General features: G+C 33.2%; 1 protein-coding gene across 1 annotated transcript; it reads left to right on the forward strand.

Annotated features, from left to right (window-relative positions):
* Positions 1-3,237: 3,237 nt before the first annotated feature.
* LOC107961188 (probable indole-3-pyruvate monooxygenase YUCCA3) lies at positions 3,238-5,120 on the forward strand. The gene is made up of 3 exons (XM_016897396.2): positions 3,238-3,916; positions 4,003-4,374; positions 4,784-5,120. Exons 1-3 carry the CDS (start codon positions 3,281-3,283, stop codon positions 5,009-5,011), a joined length of 1,236 nt encoding a protein of 411 aa, XP_016752885.1. The 5' UTR covers positions 3,238-3,280; the 3' UTR covers positions 5,012-5,120.
* Positions 5,121-23,114: the final 17,994 nt, after the last annotated feature.

The raw sequence follows: 23,114 nt of genomic DNA on the forward strand, positions 1-23,114 counted from the left end.
TTGGAGTTATCACCAAATGTAACTCCTCATCTACTTTTTGGCTTAAATTTGATGAAGTGGCTCTTGTCATGGGTCATGTGCCTTGAGCATCCACTATCAAGGCACCATGAGTTTTTCCATGAATTACCTACCTTGAAGCAATGCTCCTCTTCCTACAAACATAGAATTAAACTTTGATTTTTAGTACTCAAATTCTTTAGGGTCCATAAGCATTAGTTCATATGATTTCAGTCCCTAGGATTCCATTTTGAGAGAATGTCCTTATCTTGAGTAGTTATGAGTCCTTTAAGGGCCCATACACTTTTAATAATTTTTCCTTTATAAAAACTTAGGGGACCTCTATATTTATAGAAATTAAAATTAGTTTTAATAAAGTTTTATTTTGAGCTTTCTCCTCTTAGAAATATTTTTGGTAAAACTTTATTAGAGAGAGTTTTTTGACTCTTAAGCAACTCAAGTTACTTTTGATGATCACTATTAACCTTTGAAAGTAAATTATGCAAGGCTTGGTTCTTTTTTCTCAAAATAATTTATAATTGCTTGTATATCATGAATTTTACTTTCGAGTTCATGATTGGCCTTGGAGAGTGAATTATTTTCATCTTTTAATTTTAAAATAGTTTTATTATATTTTGAAACCATAGTTTCAAACTTCAAGCCTAGTTCATCATAGGCATCTTGTAACTCATCAAATGAATAGGAAATTGAAATAAATGAGTTAAAAGTTACCTTAGGATCATCAACGGCTGTAAGACAAAGGTTGGCTACTTGATCTTTATTGTTGGATAAATCCTAATCACTTTAAGTAGCAACATGAACCTTAAGCTTTTGTTTGCTTGACCTATTTTTCTTTTATTGGGGATAATCGAACTTGATATCTTTCGGCTTATTGCATTCATAGCATATGATAAGGTCCTTCTCCTTAGTAGATACAACCTTAAGTCCTTCATTCTTTTGGAATTTTCTCTTTCTATTGGACCTCATAAACTTTTTAAATCTTCTAGCAAATATGACCATCTCTTTGTCTTCATCCACCCTTTCACTTGATTCACTATATTTATTTTTAGTGGATTTAAAAGTAATACCAACCTTGTTCTTCTCAATTTTGGCTTCTCCAACCCCTTTATTGAGCTTCATCTCGTGTGTAAGTAAAGAACCGATGAGCTTATCCATAGCCAACATTTCTAAATTGTTTGCTTCTTCAATTACAGTCACATTGGCTTCCCATGATTTAGGCAAGCTTCGAAGTATATTCCTTAGCATCTCTTTATCTGGATATGTCTTCCCAAAAGACTTCAATCCATTGATGATGATAATAAACTGATCGAACATTACCTTGATATCTTTTTTTAGCTTAAGTTTGAAAGTTTCATAACTGAAAGTAAGAATGCCAACCTTAGACTTCTTTACTTGGCTAATACCTTTATGTGTGATTTCGAGTGTATCTCATATCTCCTTAGAATTAGAACAATATTAAACTCTACTATATTCTTCCTAACCAAGTGCACAAAATAGAGTGTGCATAGTCTTGGCATTCAACTGAATACTTCTTCTACCTTCCTCATTCCACTCTTTCTTGCTCTTTGGAATAAAGAGCTCTCACTGCTTGAGAGGTATGGATGGACAGTCCATGATGATGTCTCATACGAGAAGATCATTCACTTGTATGAACAACATCATTCTTGTCTTCCGATAGAAGTAGTTGGCATCGTTGAAGTAAGGAGGCTTGGAGATGGATTGTGATTTTTCAAGAAAAACTGAATCGAATGTAAATGTAATCTCTTGTGGATTGATTGGCTGAATGTTGAGTTACAATCTAAAAGAGGCTAGCTTTGATACCAATTGTTAGCTTAAATAATCAAACTGAAACTGCCAAGAGGGGTGAATTGGCTTTTAAAAAATTTGTGAAAGCTAGAGAGGAAGGAGTCAAAACCATCTCAACAAGAATTTAAAGTGGTTTGGCCCCAATTGCCTACTTCACTACCTTACCTTTCCACAACTAAATATTTTTCCAAATTCACTAATTTGATAACCTTTGAGGACAATGTTTAACCTTACAAACTCCCTTAAGGTTTTTACCCAAACCTTATGACACAAATCCTCTCAAAGAGATACAAAGAAGCAAACAAAAAAATAATCCTTACAAGATCAATGTGTTTGCAAATTAGGCTCAATTACAATGAAAAACACTTGAGCAAATACAATGAGAATAAAGCTCACAATTTAGAAATATTTGGCACAAAGGTTGTTTGATTGATCTTCTTGCTTGAATATGATTTCTTAGTTTTTGTAGGATCTTAGGAAGCTGATATTTATACCCTCTAATTGATTTCTAACCGTTGTAGTTGTTAGAGATATGAATAGAGTTATTAGGGATGTGAAAACCAATGCATTTAATCCACTTGCAACAGCAAGTATTGGTACCATATAAAATGGTATCGATAATTTTTGCATTAAATGCAAAATTCAGTGACTATTGAAGCTGAAATATCGATACCAGACAAATTTTATTGATACCATATGAAAAGTATTGATGCCAAATCGATACTTAGCTGGTATCGTGAAAAACAAAAGTTCAAATTGGTACCATTTTTAAGAGAGGTATCGATATTTTGAAAATTATCGTTACTTAGCTGAAAAGTATCGATACTTTTTGACCTGAAGCTATACTGACTTGTTTTAAAAACAATTTTTCAACTTAAAAGAATTCTTACTTGATTAAAATTATTTTGACTTGATTATAAAGTTGATTCAAAAATTTTCTAAGAGTTCAAAGTAACGATTCAAAATTTTATCTCTTGGACTTCATTGGAGAAATCACTTTGTTAATTTTGTTTAATTTTAACTTTTATTCAAAAACATTTTAATTTATTATATCAAAACATATTATCAAATAAAATTTAATTTTACATATTGATATAAACTCCACAAATACCCTTAAATAAGTATAATAAAATGTTTACTTGATGCATAGTTGACATAAAATATAAGAGTTGGAGATTATTGATGCATGATATCAAAACTAATAAAATAATAATTATTATCATAGAAGGTGCTTATCATTGGAGAACTGACCTCCAAAAAGAATCATTTTCAAAATCACATGCTATCTCATGGCCATTGGCACCATTGCCCAAAACCCTCTCTATTTAAATCCTTCACCTCCCCCTCCCCTACACATCATTTCAAACACAACAATCCATTTTTTTCTTCTCCATCTTAATCACCACTTTCAAAACCTCTCTCCCAACTCCTGTTTTCCATTTGTTTTAACATACATATGCTTTCTCGCCGGTGCATATGGGTGAATGGACCAGTAATAGTTGGGGCTGGTCCCTCAGGTCTGGCCGTTGGTGCAGGCCTTAAAAACCAAGGTGTGCCCTTCATAATCCTTGAACGAGCCGACTGCATTGCTTCTCTTTGGCAGAAACGGACTTATGATCGGCTTAAGCTTCATCTTCCTAAGCAATATTGCCAGTTACCCTACTTCCCATTCCCAGATGATTTCCCCGAGTACCCTACTAAACACCAGTTCATAAAATATCTTGAATCATATGCAAAACACTTTGATATAAACCCAAATTTCAATGAGACAGTGCAGTCGGCTAAGTACGATGAAACTTTCGGTTTATGGCGAGTCAAAACCATCTCAACAGGCGGTCCGATTCCGGTGGAAGTCGAATATATTTGCCGGTGGCTTGCAGTAGCCACAGGAGAGAATGCGGAGAAAGTAGTTCCGGAATTCGAAGGCTTGGAAGATTTTGGTGGCCATGTTACACATGCTTGCGACTACAAATCTGGTAAAAGTTATTTTGGGGAGCGTGTTCTAGTAGTTGGATGTGGGAATTCAGGCATGGAAGTTTCTCTGGACCTCTGCAACCACAATGCCAATCCATCGATGGTTGTTCGAAGCTCGGTAAGCGAACATAAGGTTCTGCTATGAATATAAAGTAATGATATTTCAAAATATAATTAACCATGTTGCTTTGATTTGATCAACAGGTCCATGTGTTGCCGAGGGAAGTTTTTGGTACATCAACTTTTGAATTTGCAGTCTCATTGATGAAATGGCTACCCCTTTGGCTTGTTGACAAGATACTGATCATTTTAGCCTATCTAATACTTGGAAATATTGAAAAATATGGTCTGAAAAGGCCTTGTTTGGGACCTCTAGAGCTCAAAAACACTGCAGGGAAGACACCAGTATTGGACATTGGTGCATTGCAGAAGATTAAATCTGGGAAAATCAAGATTGTCCCAGGGATCAAAAAGTTCTCAAGGGGAAAAGTTGAGCTTGTCAATGGCCAAACTCTTGATATTGACTCTGTTATCCTTGCAACTGGCTATCGAAGCAATGTTCCTTCATGGCTTAAGGTGAAGCAGCTTCCCCTTGTCCCATTGACTTTGTTTTTATTCTATTTTCTTCTGTTCTGTGATTCATGTGACAGTTGACAGTTATGGAAGTCTTTGACTCCATTTTTTATATATTTTTTATACTCAACTGATTAAGACATATGCATTCACATGTTTTTTTTCTTCAGAAATTTCAGTTTTGTCTCTCATGGTTTGTTTTATCTTAATTCAAAGGTCAAACTTCTTTTATTATCTATTTGTATTTTTCTTCCGTGATTGAAAAATATATATTTAAGTTGACTTTTCTTTTCCTCCTATAATTATTTATCATAATTCATTGCACTAGCACTCATTATATCGAATACTTAATTTCAAACTTATAACGGATGGATGGATGAATTAAGTGTAATTTTATGTACTCGGAATGCAGGAAAATGAATTATTTTCAAATGAGGGGGTACCAAAGAATCCATTCCCTAATGGGTGGAAAAGCAAGGGAGGGTTATATGCAGTTGGGTTCACAAGGAGAGGTCTTTCAGGTGCATCTTTGGATGCCATTAGTGTAGCACTTGACATTGCCAAAACCTGGAAAGATGAAACTAAGCAGAAGAAAAAATCTGTTGCTGCAAGGCATAGGAGATGCATTTCACATTTCTGAAATACTAAAAATTTTCTTCTCTTTTTATAAAAAAAAAAAACTGTTTTTTTGTTTTCAGTAGCCCTCTCCTCAAGAAGAAAGAAAAGAAACAAAGATCAGATTTATGAATTCAAAAGGAAGATGAGGCTAATTTATTTATTGATTGATTGATTTTGGATATGGTTCCACTTCTTTAAGAAACTTTGTAGCACAATACCAATAATTGAAATGTGAAAAAATTCATTTCATCTTACTTCTCTTTCGCTATCTCTTCTGGTTTAATGTGACATTAATTATTAATTAGTCTTTTTAATAACTACAAAGAGATCTGAACTTTTTGTTTTGGGTTATCAACAAAGAAAAGCTTCAGCTATTGGTTTAAGGAAATTATGACTAATAAATTAATTATTTAGTACTAAATGATGGGCACCCAAGAATTTGGTCCACTTAGGACCTCTCGGATATGCTAGACCCTGCGTCCATTATACCTTGCAACACAAGATGGTCCGAGTTTATTTATGCTAAAAGTGAAGAAAGAAATTCAATGTTTCTACAATAGGATAAATATTTTTTTTTAAGTTAGTCCTTAGATTTGATAATTATTCTCATATTAGGGTTTGAGTTCTTTTTAATTCAATTTAATTTTTAAATTTGACAATTGTTCTCACATTGGAGTTAATTTTTTTTTCTAATTGTTTTTCAAGAAAATATCATGAACTAACTTGAATAAAAAAATTCAAATCCTAATATGAGAACAATTACTAAGTTCAAAGACTAACTTGAATAAAAAAAACTTGAAGCCCTAAAATAAGAACAATTATCAAGTTTAAAGATTATCTTGGATAAAGAAAAAATTTAAAACCAATGTGAAAATGTCAATATAAATTTTATCTTCACAAGATAAATTGGAAAATATATAAATAAATAAAAATTAAAATATGCAATATAAATGTTAATATAAATTTTATCTTCACAAGTTAAACTCGGAAATATATAAATTTTGAAAAATTTAAAATATGCAACATATATGCTAATATAAACTTTATCATATATGCTAATATAAACTTTATCTTCATGAATTTTCAAATTTAATTATGGAATTATTCATTAAAAATAATTACATTATTTCTGGTAGAAATCATATTTTTTTTCAAAATATTTATTTTAAAAAAAATTGAATAGATTTGATTGAGTTTTAGTTCGATTCAATCAATATTATTGCTAGTGCAGGAGGACGTGGGTTCAAGTGGACTGAAGCGCATTATCCTCTTATTTAAGAGTTGGGAAGGGTTATGGCATTATATCAAACAGAACAAATATAATGAGAATATATAATGAAATTATTGTTAAAAAAATCGAGTAGACTATTTCAGCGGTGAATTAAATTTTTAACTGATATGCAATTATCATTTATACATTTTTTTATTTTGATATTCTACTATTATCATTTTTAATTTTAGTTTTTTTTTATATTTCGAATTTATATGTAGTGAATGTGCAGCGATGGAAGAATCCAAATAATTTACAGCCATGGGTGACACGGGATTTTCTTTTCATTTTTTAACAGAAACTTGTACAAATGATGTTGTGTTTTAGGAGTTTTTTCATAGAAGATTTTGAAGGGTGCTATGGTTTCAAATATTTTGGAAGAGTATATGAGAGTAGATGGAAGTTTTTTGGAGCAATGATGGTGAAAATCGGAGAGAAGGTGGGGAGAGTAGTTCTTTGCAGCGTGAAGATGGAAAGAAAATAAGGGTTTGAAAACCCTAAATAAGTTGCATCTCTAAATAAATTTAAATTATTTTTAATATGTTTATGACTCAGTATTCATTTGTTTATAATTAGTACGATTGAGTGAAAATATTTTGATAGTTTTAGTATTGATATTGACATATAATTGTTTAATATAAATTTCTAAAATTAATCTAAAGAGTTACATAATATTAAAAATACAATATCCATGGGATTATTCCGGAGAATTTACACCATAGCAATTGTTCTTATGTATGGCGATCTATTGCTAATGTTTGGAGTGAGGTGAAGCATAGTCTCATCTATTGGGACAGCTGGTGGTACAGTGAAAAAAAGATTCTAGCGATCCACAGTCAAGGATTTATGTGCGAAGTACAAATTGGGTTGAATTAGGGTTGAAAATATACTTTCTTTACTGAAAATGTTGAAAGGATGCTACTGATTCAATGTCGATTCCAAACCACAACAAAAACGTCCCGACCTTTACGTAGTCCACCCCGTAAAAAAACGAACAACCACTTTCTCTTAATTTTTTCAAAGAGAGCTAAAAACAGTTGCTAGACCTTTTAAATTATTAAGTTGGTAACATTAACACACTAATGGATTATCATATTTTTATCCTCTTTGATATCACTTATTAAAAAGGAAAACCAAGATTATTCCTTATTAATAGAGAAAACGAATGGAAAGTTAGAAAAATGAATTATATTCTTTCCAAAAGAATATTAACTTTCATGTCTTTTATATTTTGATCGAAATTAATTAATATAATTGTTTATATTAATAAATTCAATAAAATATATACAATTAATATTTTGTATAAATCAAATTCATATATTAATTATATTCTTTCCAAAAGAATATTAATTTCCATGTCTTTTATATTTTGACCGAAATTAATTATTATAACTGTTTACATTAATTAATTTGGTAAAATATAAAAATTAATATTTTGTATGAATCAAATTCAAAATTAATTATAATATTTTCAAAAGAATATTAATTTCCATGTCTTTTATATTTTGATCGAAATTAATTAATATAATTGTCCATATTAATTAATTCAGTAAAATATATATAATTAATATTTTATAAAAATCAAATTCATATATTAATTATATTCTTTTCAAAAGAATATTAATTTTCATGTCTTTTATATTTTGACCGAAATTAATTAATATAATTGTTTATATTAATTAATTCAGTAAAATATATACAATTAATATTTTGTATGAATCAAATTCATATATTAATTATATCCATGTTCTCTATTTGTGTACAACAAGTTTCTACATATAATATGTTTAATATATAACAATCAAATTAAAATAATTCTACAATCAAATGTGACAATTAAATACAAATGCCAAATGTATTTGGATTCTGTTCGTTTCAACTATAGGGTGTGACCCTCTAGGATCTTGTAATGTTGGTAGTAATACTAGAACGTTTCCAACATTACAAGCAATGAGTGACATCTAGCAATGTATCATTGCCAACCAAGTTAGAAGAAGTTGTGATTCAACATAACCTTTATATGATAATCTTTTCATGTATTATATCCTTTTATCCTTAATAACTATACTGGACACAAGTAATGGAATAGTCACACTTTTATAGTCCGATATCATATTTCTTGATTTTTTGAGCAAACTACAATAAACAAATAAGTGTGATATCTCATCACAACTTATTCGAGCATGGCAGTGCATTTCTAGTCTCACTCCATTAAGAGGCCTAAGATATTGCTTCCATTATGTAAGAGGGATAAATTCTATCTTGATCAACCATATCCCACTACATGGATCGTGGTATTTCCAACTTCAGTCTTTATAGTATAACCTGTTATAGTAGACTTTTTAACTATATCAAAATATATGATTCACGATGTTGGGACAATGATGATTTCAAGTCTGAGGATCATATACATAGTTATCACTATGAGTAATATTGTGACTATTACATAATAATTCAAGAAAAAAACTCATAACAGGTAAGTCCAATAAGTTGTTCTCTAACACATAGTCATGTATTGATTTTGGAATTCTTATGCCAATGACAATTCTTTGTCATCAATCAACTACACATTAGTATCAATGCATTATTGCTCAAGTCTACAATAATACTTGACTAAGGAACCTTTTAAGAATAATCATATTTTCTTAAGACTTTATTACAATTCAGTTTATTTATATACTCAGAAAGAGAAACTGAAATAATAATTGCAATGCCTTATATAAATAAATAAGGTAAAACGAGTATGTGATCATCCCACTAACACTAAGACCAATCAATCATACATCTAATACCGAGTGACTTAGTGTGACGATCATGCTTCACTATGTCAGAAGCTTTGTCAATGGATCAACGATGTTGACATTTGTTGGTACTTTGCATATTTCCACATATCCTAAATCAATGATTTCTTGAATGAGATGAAAGGGCCTAAGTATATGTTTGGATCACTGGTGAGATCCAGGTTCCTTTTCTTGTGTAATAGCTTCGTTGTTCTCACAATGAAGTTCTATAGCATTTGGTATGCTAGGCACAACCCCTAATTCATATATGAACTTCTTAATCCAAACAACCTCTTTTGTAACCTTACTAGTTATAATATACTAAACCTCAGTTGTAGAATCAGTTATTGTATCTTGCTTTGAACTTTTGTAGCTCATAGCACCACCATTAAGGCAAAACACAAAAGCCGTTTGCGATCGTGAACCATCCTAGTCTGTTTTGAAACTAGCATCAGTGTAACCTTTTACATTCAACTCTTTCTCACCTCCATATATAAGGAATGTATCCTTAGTCCTTCTTAAGTACTTAAGGTTATTTTTAACTACGACTCAATAACTTTCATCGAGATCTACTTGGTACCGGCTCAACATGCCTAAAGCATACTATACATCTGGATGAGTACATAACATGACAAACATGATAGATCCAATAGCCAAAGCATTTGGAATCTCACTCATATGTTCTCTCTCTTGTGAAGTTGAAGGACACATTTCCTTCGAGAGTGAAATACCATGTTTCATAGGTAGAAATCATCTATTAGATTCTTCTATACTAAACCTTTTTAGTACTTTATCTATGTATATACTTTAGCTTAGTATTAGGAGTCGTCTTAATCTATCTCTATAGATTTTGACTCCTAATATGTTTTTAGCCTCGCTCAAGTCTTTCATAGAAAAACAACTTTCTAACTAAGTCTTAACAAACTATAGGGTAGGTATATCATTTCCTGCGATAAGTATGACATCTACATACAATACCAAGAATACAATAGTTCTTCCACTAATTTTCTTATAAACACAAGGATCATACTCATTTATGATAAAACCAAACTCTTTGATCGCATCATTAAAACGAAGAGTCCAACTTCGAGAAGCTTACTTTAACCTATAAATGGTTCTTTGTAGCTTACATATCATACCCGCATCTTTTGGATTGAAAAAACCTTCAGGTTGTGTCATGTACACATCCTTTTCCAGTTTCCCATTAAGGAAAGTTGTTTTGACGTCCATCTACCATATTTCATAATCATGAAATGCAACTATTGCAAGTAAGATCCAGATAGATTTAAACATAGCAACAGAAGAAAAAGGTTTCATCATAGCCAATATCATGAACTTGGCGAAAACCTTTAGTGACCAATTGCCCTTTGTATGTTTGTACATTACCATCCATGTCAGTTTTCTTTTTGAAAACCCACTTGCACCATGCGAGTTTAACCCCTTCTAGTGGGTTAACCAAGATCCATACTTGATTTTCTGACATGGAATTCATCTCAGACCTCATGGCCTCAAACCATTTCTCAGAATTTGGGCATACCACCGCTTCTTGATAAGTCCTAAGTTCATATTTATCCATAAGTAGAATATTGCCATGTATTGTAATAAGAAATCCATATCTCTCAACTACAAGATGTTCTCTAAAGATCTTTGCGGTAGTTATGTTTCCAAAACAATTGATTTTTCCGCAACAACTTGTGGAACCTATTGTTGTTCAATCTCTGGTTCAGTGATTTATTGCTATTCTCGAATTTTTTCGAATTCTATTCTTTTACCACTTCCTTTTCTAGAGACAAAGTATCTTTCAAGTAAGACTCCTATCAAAGCAACAAACACTTTGTTCTTGGTAGGATTGAAGAAATAATATCCTTTAGTTTTTTTAGACTATCCCACAAAGATACACTTTTGAGATTTGGGTTCAAGTGTGGTAGACGTTTGACATTTAACATTTGCTTCACAACCCCAAACATTCATGAAAGACATACTAGGACACTTCCCAGTCTACATCTCATATGCTGTCTTTTGAATCGATTTAGATGGAACATGATTTAGTATGAAAGCAGCTATTTCAAGTGCATTTCTTTAAAATGAATTAGGAAGATCAACACGAATCATCATTGATCGAACCATGTATAGTAGTGTCCAATTTCTCCTTTCAAAAACTCCATTCTATTGTGGAGTACCAGGTTGTGTAAGTTGTGAGACAATCCCACACTCTTTCCAAAAACTCATCAAACTCTAAGCTTAAGTATCCTCCCCAATTTGATCGAAGTGCTTTAATACTTTTACCTAGTTGGTTTTGTACTTCATTTTTAAATTCATTGAACTTTTCAAGGGCTTCAAATTTATGGCACATAAAATAAATATGTCCATATCTAATGAAGTCATCAATGAAAGTAATGAATTATTAAAAACCTCCTCTGGCTTGTGTGTTTATTGGTCCATATACATCACTATGTATTAAGCTCAATAAATCACTAGCTCACTTATTTTTACTATTAAAAGGAGTTTCAGTCATTTTACTCAATAAACAAGACTCACATATATCCAATTATTCAAAAACAAAAGAATCCAAAATCCCATCTTTATGGAGCTTTGATATGTGCTTCTCACTTATATGACCCAAACGAAAATGCCAAAGACAAGTTTAATTAGAGTAATTTATTTTTGATCTTTTAGTATTTATGTTATAAATCGGTCTATCTTGACATAAAATGTAAAGGCCATTTACTAATTGTGTCGAACCATAGAAAACATTATTGAGATAAATTAAACAAAAATTATTTTTAATAATTATCTTCAAACTGATTTTGTCTAAACAAGAAATTGAAATAATGTTTCTAGTCAAAGTAGGCACAAAATAACAATCCTTCAAAATTAAATCAAGTCCACTAGGAAATGATAAAATATGTGTTCCTATAGCTAATGCAACAACTATTGCTCCATTCCCAACTCATAGGTCCACATCTCCTTTAACAAGATTTCTACTCCTTTGCAGTCCCTATACATAGGTATAAATATGAGAACCACATATGGTATCAAATACCCAAAAAGTAGATGTTGATAAATTAATATCAATAATATAAATACCTAAAGCGAATGCTCCGTTATCCTTTGCCTTATTGACATCTTCAAGATAGGTAGGGCAGTTCCTCTTCCATTGTCTGATCTTAACATAATGGAAACATTTTCCTTCCTTAGAATTTCCTCCTTTAGGTTTCAATGCAACTTTTCCTTTGTTGGGCTTGGCCTTACCATTGGGCTTGGCCTTGCCATTGTCCTTAGGCTTTGCCTTAACCATAGCCTTTCCTTTGACCTTGTCCTTGCGAACCATCAAAATGGAGTTAAGCTTAGCCTATTTCATGTTACTTTTAGCAGTTCGTAACACGCTCAGGAACTGTGGCAAAGTCTTATTAATCTCATTCATGTTGAAATTAAGGATAAATTGGGTAAAACTATATGACAACGTGAGTTCCCACAAGAGTTCCCTTCACCATTTTACATCAGAATAAAGCTTTAGAGGTCTTGTACCTCTCCTGGCATGCTTGCCCTCATATAATTGCTTGAGGTGTTGGATCATATCATAGGCAACCATATCCTCATGTTAGTTTTGAAGCTTAAGAATCATGGTGGAAAACATTAGACATCCTATGTCTAACATGTCATTAAGATGCTTCCTATAAGCATCTTCGTCAGCTCTAAAAGCATTAGCTGTTGGTTCATAAGGAATGGGTTCTTCAATGACATATAATTTTTGTTCTTGTTTGAGGATAATCCTCAAGTTATGGAACCAGTCAATGAAGTTCAAGCCATTCAACTTGTCCTTCTCAAGGACTAATCGCAATAATAAAGAACTTAAGTTGTTTTCCATAATTAATCTACAATAATAAAATATGGTCATGAGCACTTTTACCAAGTTTATTATAATCATTAAAAGGACTTTATTAAATGATGCTCCCATAATTTTTTTCAAAATTAATAACCCTCATATTTTAATTTTGGAAAGACTTTCTCTAAAGTTTTCTAGTGGGTAAAGATCCATTTTCACCTCTTCTTAAGTCAACTTCGACTTTACTCTCAAGATTATGGTTATTTAGGTAAGCAACGCTTGCTAATTACATCACATGTAATTCCTCTATTTTATTCCAATCATCTCATGATTTATCCAAATCTCTTGCCTCTAGGTATCTAATCCTATTAGAGTAACCTAGTTAAGTTATTAACCAATATCATAACCAATGAATATCACTTGCGTATTCTTCACATTTAACCAGGATAAATACATGTTCTTTGCTTTAGCAGAACCTATATTGTATCGATCAAGGCTTTAACGAGGGTAAATATTGGAAGATAATCTTAACTTAATATTTTATTGAAGAGTTTTAAATTAAATTAATGTCACCATTAATGGTTGACATTTGTCCATTTGTCCATTTAATCATTTAATTAATCTTATCAATATCCTATAACATGCATGCTAACACATCATCAATTGTATCATATAAATGAAACTTATAAAGCAGTAAATAAATGCAATGGTTATAGCCCATAAAACTATGAGGTTCTTCCCAAGGCAATGGGAAAATTGTAGGGAATCCTAAGGGTATATACAGCTTGTCAAGCTTGTTTTCCACTTTAGGTAGCCCAACCTTCTTTTCCTCTAGTTCTTATCAACTTTTACAAATTACAATTATAGAAACTTGTTTTACATATGAGGGAGTAAGATGAGAAGAGAAGTTGTCGCGTGTGAATATGTAATGTAAATGTGCAAGTATACACGTCGAATAAAGTAATAAAGTGATAAGTGAGATCATCTCTATAGAGATCAGAATGGATTAAAATGATTGAGTTATCACTATGTACTATACTAATTAAGCTATAACAAAATGAACAGAATAACAATTTCATGACGAGTATTAATGTATGAAATATTAAGATCAAATACTAAATAAATTGCTGTGGCAAATCTACAAGACAAAGTTGGAAGGATTATGCTGTTGAAAGGGAAGGTTGAAATTACTTAGATTATATCTTTATAACATAATAATGCCATGAAAAAACCTTAACCAAATTACTATTCAGAGTATAACTACTACAGTCTTCTTTTTTCGAGAGCTACACTTTAAGCTACCATTCCAAGACTTTGTATGTCTACATGTCTCAAGAATGATACCTAACACTATCTTTCCTGTCTCTATACAGAACACAACTTTATGTCTAGAGTGCTACAAGTATTTTTTCAAGTACTGGCTTGTATCATTCGATTACGATCTAACTCACTTAACCTTTTCAAAATTAAATCAAGTCTAAGAACATGCCATGCATTCATCTATTTCTAGAGCTTGCATTCATGTATTTAAGATAAGCCAAATCGAATGAAATAGTAGATCTACTCAAGATAATATCATGGTCAATAAAAGTAATAAAAATTCATCCAGTAATTCCAACCTAATGATATTAGCTCATGGGTTGGGAATTAAAATCCAAAATATCAACATCATTCAACATTATTATCCACCATTTAAAAATCAAAGAAATCAATTAATAGAATGAAGGTAGAACTACAAGAAGCTTTTGCCACTCTAACTTTAATTCTAATGCTACCAAATCGTGCAAGATCCAAGGTTGAATGTGTCGTCCCCTTCCTTGCGTCTTTGCTCTCTTCTTATACCGTTACCCTCTTCCCTTTTTCTTTGACATTTCACGAGATTTTTCTGGAGAGAAAAAACTCATCTTCTTCTCTTTCTCCATCTTCTTTTATAGGATAAGTCCCTCCTTTCTCAGTACATACAACAAATTCACACAACAATACATCCAAATATCAATCCAGGACTCATTACAAGCATTCCAAACATAAGCCTGAACTAAGTTCTCATGTAACTGAAACATTTAACATGACAAACATTAAATATGAATATCTCGGTCTATACTTAATCTTCTTTTCTAAATCCAATTTTTTTTCATCTTATAATTCACCTACGACTAATTATCAACCTTTAAACTACACAAAACTACTCAATTCATGATATCGACTTTTTTGACATGTTTTTGGCTATGTTTTTGAAAATTCATTAAAACTTAAGAAATATTTATTGAAACAAAAAAGTAAGTTTAGAAACCTTCTAATCATGTTAAAATAAGTTGAACAACACTTTGAAATCACGTTTTTATCCATAAACTTGAAATTCACCATTAAAGACCCAATTTTTGGCTTTTATTTAAATCATACATTTCAATGGCTAAAAACTTAGTTTAAGGGACTAGATATCATTTAAAACTCATAGAAAGTCGAACGGTTACCTTCGATGGAAAACAAATGAGCTTTGACACAAATCTAAAAAAGCCCACGTTCGGAGAAAATGATGTAGATGATGACATTTTTGGGTGATTTTCTAGGTTTTTTTTATAGAGGTTTATAACTTAAGAGATGATAGAAATCGAAAAGAGTTAGGACTTGAAGTTCAAATTTGATTGAAACAGCAAGAGAGAATCAAGGGATGACAAACACAATATGTAACACCCCAAACCCGGCCTAGACGTTATGGCCGAATCTGGCGTGTCACATCGAAGTGTTTTTATGAAAATTGATCTTTTCGGTAAAAAAATTGTTACTGAGTTTAAATCCTTTTATTATTATATAACAAAAGTTCTCATCAAAACGTTTACCTTATTAACCATCACTATTATATTAAATTGATTTAAAGACACGGAAGCTTTTTAAGTCGATGAAGTTTAAAACGCATGTTTTAGAAAACAATAATTGTTTTAAAAACTCGTCTTTACCTAGACTAGCAGTTTAAAAATATATAATCCAAAGAACAATTAAAAATTAAAACCCACAAACGGCCTTATTACAAAATTAAAAACCCAAAAATGAAATTTAAATCGAATAAATTCAAATGCATGACAGGCAGTCGTGTGGCCACCTCCAAGTCCCTCGCAGCACCAAATCGTCTAAGGCTGGGGATTACCTGTACAGTTAAAAAGAAAGGGTGAGTTTATGAAAACTCAGTGTGTAATCCCCTAACAGACAACAGAAATCAGAATATGGAAAACAGTCTCGGCTTTAGCCCTATACAGTATTAGTACAGTCTGGGCCTTAGCCCTGTATAGTAACAGTGTGGGCCTAAGCCTAATATAGTATCAGTACAGTGTAATGAAATTATGCATCCCACCCAAATCCAGCCAGCACACCACTCGTACCAACCAACACACCATGTAGGGATATAAATCAACCCACCCAGCCAGCACACCAATATCGTAGCAAAGCTGCCAGTAATAATAATGCAGCATAGCTGCCAGAAACAGTAAATGTGGCAAAGCCACCAGTATCAGTAATTGTGGCATAGCCACCAATAATAGTGAATGTGACATAGTCACCAGTATAGTACTTCCTTTATATCAAAATCCCTACCCCATGCAGTATGTCAAGTCATAAATATTTTGTGTAGTAAAGTCATACTCAGTACTATCATATATGTAAATCATAACCACATCAGTCATACGAAACATAAGGCCATAATCATCATTTTACCATATAGGGGTATTAAGGTCATTTTACCATACAGGGGCATTACGGTTATTTTACCCTACAAGGGCATTACGGTCATTTTACCCTACAGGGACATTACGGTCATTTTACCCTATAGGGGTATTAGGGTCATTTTATCTATATTGGGGTTTTAGCTCAGATAACGACCTCTCTGAAGGTCTACAGTCAGTTCGAGCGACACTGATAACCTAAATGATCATACCGGTGTAAATGGGCCCAAGGCCCATTACTCGGCCCAAGTGGGCATACACGCTCTTGTGGCCCATTTAGCCCAAATTCAATTATGGCTATGTGACCTACATAGCCCATTCCAATATTTATCACTTATCATGGATTTAATCTGTGTGGGGCCCACAAACCCACTGGGTCCACACGGCCCATTTTGGCCCAACATGGCCCATAACGGCCTAAGTCCACGAAACGTTCGTGGTGGCCTTTACCGTCTATCGCCCATGATTTGTGGGCTCGATTTACCCCACGAGCTATCGCACGCTCGTGAGGCCTCAAATGTTGAAGTTTCAGCACTTTGGCTTTTTGGCTTCTGCTGATTTACAGTCCAATAAGTGTGGAATACACACCTGTTTGCGAAAACTGCACTAATACCCACAGGCTCCAAACCCTTGGTTGATCGCCTGCAAATCTCACACTTAATCCTTTACAAGAGATAGTCTACAGACCCCCTTTAGAGATATCCTGCAATACAACTGAGACTTTAACAACCGAATCCATTTACTGACTGATCAAAGGTTTGCACCAACTGTATAAAACTTACCGAAATGTTGACCAAAAGTGAAGAGATACCACTAATTGGCCTACTAGAGTATGCCCTAACACCAAAGCACAAAAAGGAACACCCACCCTCGAGATGGAAGATTTGACTACTCCTAAAAGTGAAAAGAGAAAAGAAACCCGAAAAAAGAGAGAGTTAGGGAAACAGTATTTAGCCTAGATACTTAAAGAAAGAGATGATAATAGAAATAATAGAAATTAAACAACTTACCAATTGACCAAAGATCAACTGTAAAAATCGAAAGTAGAAGTAAGGAGAGAGCAATGCGGTAACGGCTCGAATATTAATGGTGAAAAGATGACAAGAAGAGAGGAGATGATAAAGGTTATTCGACAATAGATCAAAAGAAAAGAGAAATAGTTTGAGGACTAATCGAGAGAAGAAGTATGGGTAATCAAACACTAAAAGCAAAAATGGAGAAAAAGAGAGACGAAAGAGGAGAAAATGGCATAATCAGCTAGAGGGAGAACAACCGAAAATGTTGATTGGAGACGGAGAGTTAAGAGCAAAATGGTAACAAGGAAACCAAAAAGTAGTGAAAAAGGCACAAAACGAAAGAAAAAAACCCAAAAATCAACACTACATTCGGCTTCAGGACAAAATGAAGAGTCACACTCCCACTACTTAGCTGAATTCCTGAGTGGTTGATGTCCACCAACGTCCACAACTCTTCCCTTCATAAAAAATCCCTTAATTTTCTCCCCCTATCCCTCCTAAAAATCCTCCTTTATCTCCTCCTTGATTTACTCCACCATATACTCTTTTAGCAATTCAAATTCCACCTTGCAGAGTTCCAGTCCACTTCTACTTCTTATATGGCAAGAGTAGAAAAATAAATACTTTTTTTACCTTGCCAAGACTTGAACCTTAGACCTCAAGCAACTACCACACGCCATTTACCACAGGACCACAAGCTCAATTATGACACTTTTTAACCACAATTAAATATAAGGCTCACCTGCTAACGCCAGAATTCATTTAAGAGGAAAACTAAAAATTTTGCTAAAGCCCAGATTTGAACCTAGGACTTCTAAAACAGTCCCAACTACTCCTAAATTACTTAACCAATAGAGCAAACCTTTTATTTGTGATATTTCTTGAACACATAAAATTTTATGTACAGTCTCTTAGTGGCTCCCATGGACAAGTCCCAACACTTCTAGGCACAAAAATTCAGGGCGTTACACAATATTGGGGAAGAAACTAACGTGAAACTTTTATGTAGGGGATAATCTTAGGTTGGTTTTTAAAATTTGGTTTAGTTGCCTCTTAAAAACTCACAATTTTGACTCTTTTACAAATCAGTCCTTTTTTCAAAATTAAATATATTTAAAACTTATTTTCAAAAATTGATTTAATTTTCTAAAAATCATAATTGAAAAAATTATCGGTATACCATGTCACAAAGTTCTGAATACTCTAAGGCTAAAATTCCTAAAATACCCTTAAACTCTTAGGCCCTATTTTGGTGTGTTACAAATCCCCCCTCTAAAAAGAATTTTGTCCTCAAAATTCCCTACTAATATGTCACTTGTTTTGTCACAAAATATGTTGTTTCTACTTTTAAACTAACCATCACACTAGTGCTGCGCACTCTGCTTCCTATTTTCTCTAACTTTTGACTGTTTTTCTTAATGATCCTATTCACTACCGCAAACTTATTCTACAAGTTTGCTAACAATTTCCTCTATTCACTACGACACTCTCGTCTAAAGAACTCGTAATCATTTTTCTAATTCACTAGTCTCTATTGGGATTCTCTACTTATTAGCTGATTCACTTAAAATTTACAAAGGCATAGTACCTAAGTCTACTAACAAGAATAATGAAATTGATCACAAGACAAAAATACTCGCAGTCTCAACATTTGAATCTTGATCCTATTGTCCCCTAATGGCATAAACTCGAGTTGAACCTCCAGACTCAACCGGTGTAGCAATAGTGTGAGCAAAAATCCACTGCCCAACCAGTCTTCCATTACTTCCACCACGACCATGACGTCTAGTAGGCATAGAAATAGGTGCCAAACTCTGAGTCTGTGAAACCTCTACTCTATTTGGGCAATCCCTCAAAAAATTTCCTTAGAACCACATTTAAAACAACCACCTGTCAACTAATGGCACTCACTAGAATTCCTACACTCACTAGAATTTTTACACTCACAATGCACACAAAGCAGGCCATCCAGAACCACCCGTCGAACCACTATTACTAACCACTACATTACCCTACTGCTTAGACTCACTTGGTCGAAACTTGTGTCGTACACTCCCATTAGAACCCTGAATATTATGCATTTTCTTAAGTGGTCGATCAAATACACCATCGAAAGTCCTCTTACCCGATTCAGTTACCACAGAACAAGGTAGCTCAGCTAAAGTCTCCCCAACTGCTTCGTCTTTCTCAACTAACTCATCAAACATCTCTACATTTTGTGCTACCAGATAAATCTAAATCTTACGATTAAGCCCAAAATGAAACCTCTTACAATGGTCCCTTTCAGAAAGTATCATCTCAAAAGAATACTGACTAAGTTGCACAAAATTAGGCACATAGTTAGCCACTGACAAATTACCTTGAACAAGATCTAGAAATTCCCGCTTACGAGCTTCCATTGTAACAGCTCGTTTTTAGTCAAATCGAAATAGTGGTTTTGGAACCATAAATCTGAGATCAAAGAATTAATTTAATATTATTTTAAGTGTTTACAGCATGATAGCATGTATTGTGAAAGTTTCGTGCATTAATTTTATTGTTTGAATGCTTATTCCGGTAAAAAAGACTAAATCGTGTAAAGTGTAAAAGTGGAGTTTTATTAGCTAAAAGTATCTAATAGCTATAGAACCTTAAAGTTAAGGTCCTTATGTTGAAATTAGATCATTTTTTGGTAAATGGACAATATTGGACATGTAATATGTGATTTTAATGTTTATTAACTAAGGTTAATTATGTAAAATGTTAAGAAACATAAGATAAATAAAAACAAAATAATAAAATGGTGTCCACCTTTCATCTACAATCAAAAATCAAATAAAGAAGAAGCCATGGAATCTATTTAGGGTTCGGTCATTGCTTAGCTCAATTGTAAGTCCATTTTTGTTCGATTTTTAGTGATTTCTATGTTTTTGTGATCGTTGCAACTAGTACTAGCTAGCCTAAGGGCTATTTTGCAAACCTGTTAAAGATTTTGAATGATTCCATTGATGAATACATGTATATTTTGAAGTTTCTTGATAGATTATGAATGCTTGTTGACAGATATACAAGTTTTGTTAAATGGTTTTTGAGAAAAATGCAAAATAGGGATTAAATTGAAAAATGTGTAAATTGTGTGGTAGAAGTGTGAAATAAATGGAAAATATAGGCTGTTAGGGACCTAATTAAAATTTTTCTAGCATGGGTTATGCTTCAATTTTATGATTTTGTGATTTTGTGAGTTAAGGACTAAATTGTAAAAGTGGTAAAATATTAGGGACAAATGCGTAAATATGCTTAAATGTGTGTTTTGGATTAAACTGAATAGAGATATTATTAAATAAGTTAATTTTGAACATATTTAGATCAAGAAAAGAAGAATTTGGATCTAGATCGGGGGAAAACCAAAGTTATTGACTAATCGACTTATTTCGTCATTTCCACATTTGAGTTAAGTTCGTATGTGATAAATTTCAATACAAATATATTTCATATGCTTTGATATTGTATATATTGTGAATACGAGACTGTGGATATGAATGATAGTGATTCGATGACAATTCGACATATGAAATCCCAGTTGAACCTTAGGAATAGTTTAGGATGTTAGTGACATGCCATTAGGGGATACATTGAGTTGGCTTCGGGCCATGATATAACACTTCGGGTGTGAGTTATATGGATTTGGCTTCGGGCCATGCATATCGGCTGATTTGGCTATGGGCCATGATATCAGTACTTCGTAGATAAGTTACCTTGATTTGTCTACGGGTCATGGTATGGGTACTTATCGAGTGAGACCCTTGAGTATCTGACTTCTATTCTGAATGATTCAATGGGTACAAGAAAGACGAGAATGTGTATGAGATTGGTACGAGATGGTACAAGTGTGTACATGAACCATATTAGCTCTAAATCAAAGAAATGGTGAATGAAGTATATAGTTTTGTGAATGAGTAATTGAGATGTTTGTTAGTTAATGTGAATTCTTATACGTATGATCAAGTGTTGAATTATGTATTATGCTTATATTGAATTTATGTCATACGAGCTTACTAAGCTTTATAGCTTACTTTGTTTATTTTTCCCGTGTTTTATAATGTATTCAAGCTAGCTCGGATTTAGGGATCGTCGGAGATCACTTCACACTATCCACCTATCTCTGGTACCTATGAACTTGGTATTTTAAGTATATGGCATGTATAGGGACTTTGAGCCATTTTGGTATTTGTAGCATGATTTTGGCCATTTGTGTTGGCTTGTATATATTAAGTGTTTGGTTTTGTGTTAGCCATGTAAGTTGGTTTATTTTGGAACTTATGTGATGTATATATATATAAGCATTAATGCCTCTTAGTGATGTGGTTCATGTTTGATAGTGGATGGCTTGTTAAATGCAACTTTCATGGCAGCTAATGGTTGAAAAATTAAGAATGTTTGTGTTTGTGATTTTAGGCTAATAAATGCTTAGTTGGTATGGTATATATATGAATGCTTTGGAAATGTGAATTAGTATGATTTGAGTAGGCAAAGTATGGTGTTGAAAGTATGTTAGATGTTGATAATGAAATGATACATTTTAGTCTTGGTTGTGGTTGATTTGGATATCTATATATGCTATGAAGGTGTACCAATTGGATTGTGTAGGTGTGTGCAACTTGGAGTTGCAAATTGGCTTAGTAAATAGCCTATTTTTCTCTACATGGGCGTGGATCTTGGCCGTGTGTGACACACGGTCATTTTACATAGCCGTGTGTCCCTTGGTGTCGAATTTGAAATTAAGTCAGTATGCTCTACACAGCCTCACACACAGGTGTGTGACTTGGCCATGTGGCATAAGTCAGTGTACCTTACAGGTTTGGCATGGCCTAGTACACGGCCTGGCACAGGGACGTGTATGACCATTTTTAGGGCACACTGGCTAGCCATACGGGCGTATGTGTTGGCCATGTGACCCAAGTTAGAGAGTTACACGGGGTCAGATAGAGGCTAGGACACGGTCATGTGCTCCCATTTTGAATGTCCACACGGCTTGTGACACAGGCGTGTCTGGTCACACGGCTTGACCATACGGGCGTGTGTCCCCTGTTTTGAGAAAAAAATTCAAAGTTTTGTGAAAGTTTCTTAAGTCATCGGTTTAGTCCCAAACCACTCCCAATGTATGTTTAGGGCCTAGTAGGCTCGTATTAGGGACAAGTTGATTTAGATTGAATGATGATTGTATGTATTGATTAAATGTATGGGAAAAGTATGTTTAAATGTGTTGTAAGTCTTATAATGCTCCGTAACCTTATTCCAGCGTTGAATACGAGTGAGGGCTGTTACATCCATATAGTGCTCGCCCATAAACTTTCTCTTAAAAACCTCAAGAAAATATCCCCAAGTCAAATGATCAGTAGTAGTACCTCTCTTAATAGTATTCCATCCATATGGTGCTCGCCCATAAACTTTCTCTTAAAAACCTCAAGAAAATATCCCCAAGTCAAATGATCAGTAGTAGTACCTTTCTTAATAGTATTCCACCAACGATAAGCCTCACCA

This window comes from Gossypium hirsutum, chromosome A05, assembly GCF_007990345.1.
Source record: "Gossypium hirsutum isolate 1008001.06 chromosome A05, Gossypium_hirsutum_v2.1, whole genome shotgun sequence".
Lineage (NCBI taxonomy): Eukaryota > Viridiplantae > Streptophyta > Magnoliopsida > Malvales > Malvaceae > Gossypium > Gossypium hirsutum.

Coding starts and splice junctions, on each gene's coding strand:
- LOC107961188 (XM_016897396.2), top strand. CDS start 3,281: ATGCTTTCTCGCCGGTGCATATGGGTGAATGGACCAGTAATAGTTGGG. Junction 3,917..4,002: donor CGATGGTTGTTCGAAGCTCG/GTAAGCGAACAT, acceptor TTTGATCAACAG/GTCCATGTGTTGCCGAGGGA. Junction 4,375..4,783: donor ATGTTCCTTCATGGCTTAAG/GTGAAGCAGCTT, acceptor CTCGGAATGCAG/GAAAATGAATTATTTTCAAA.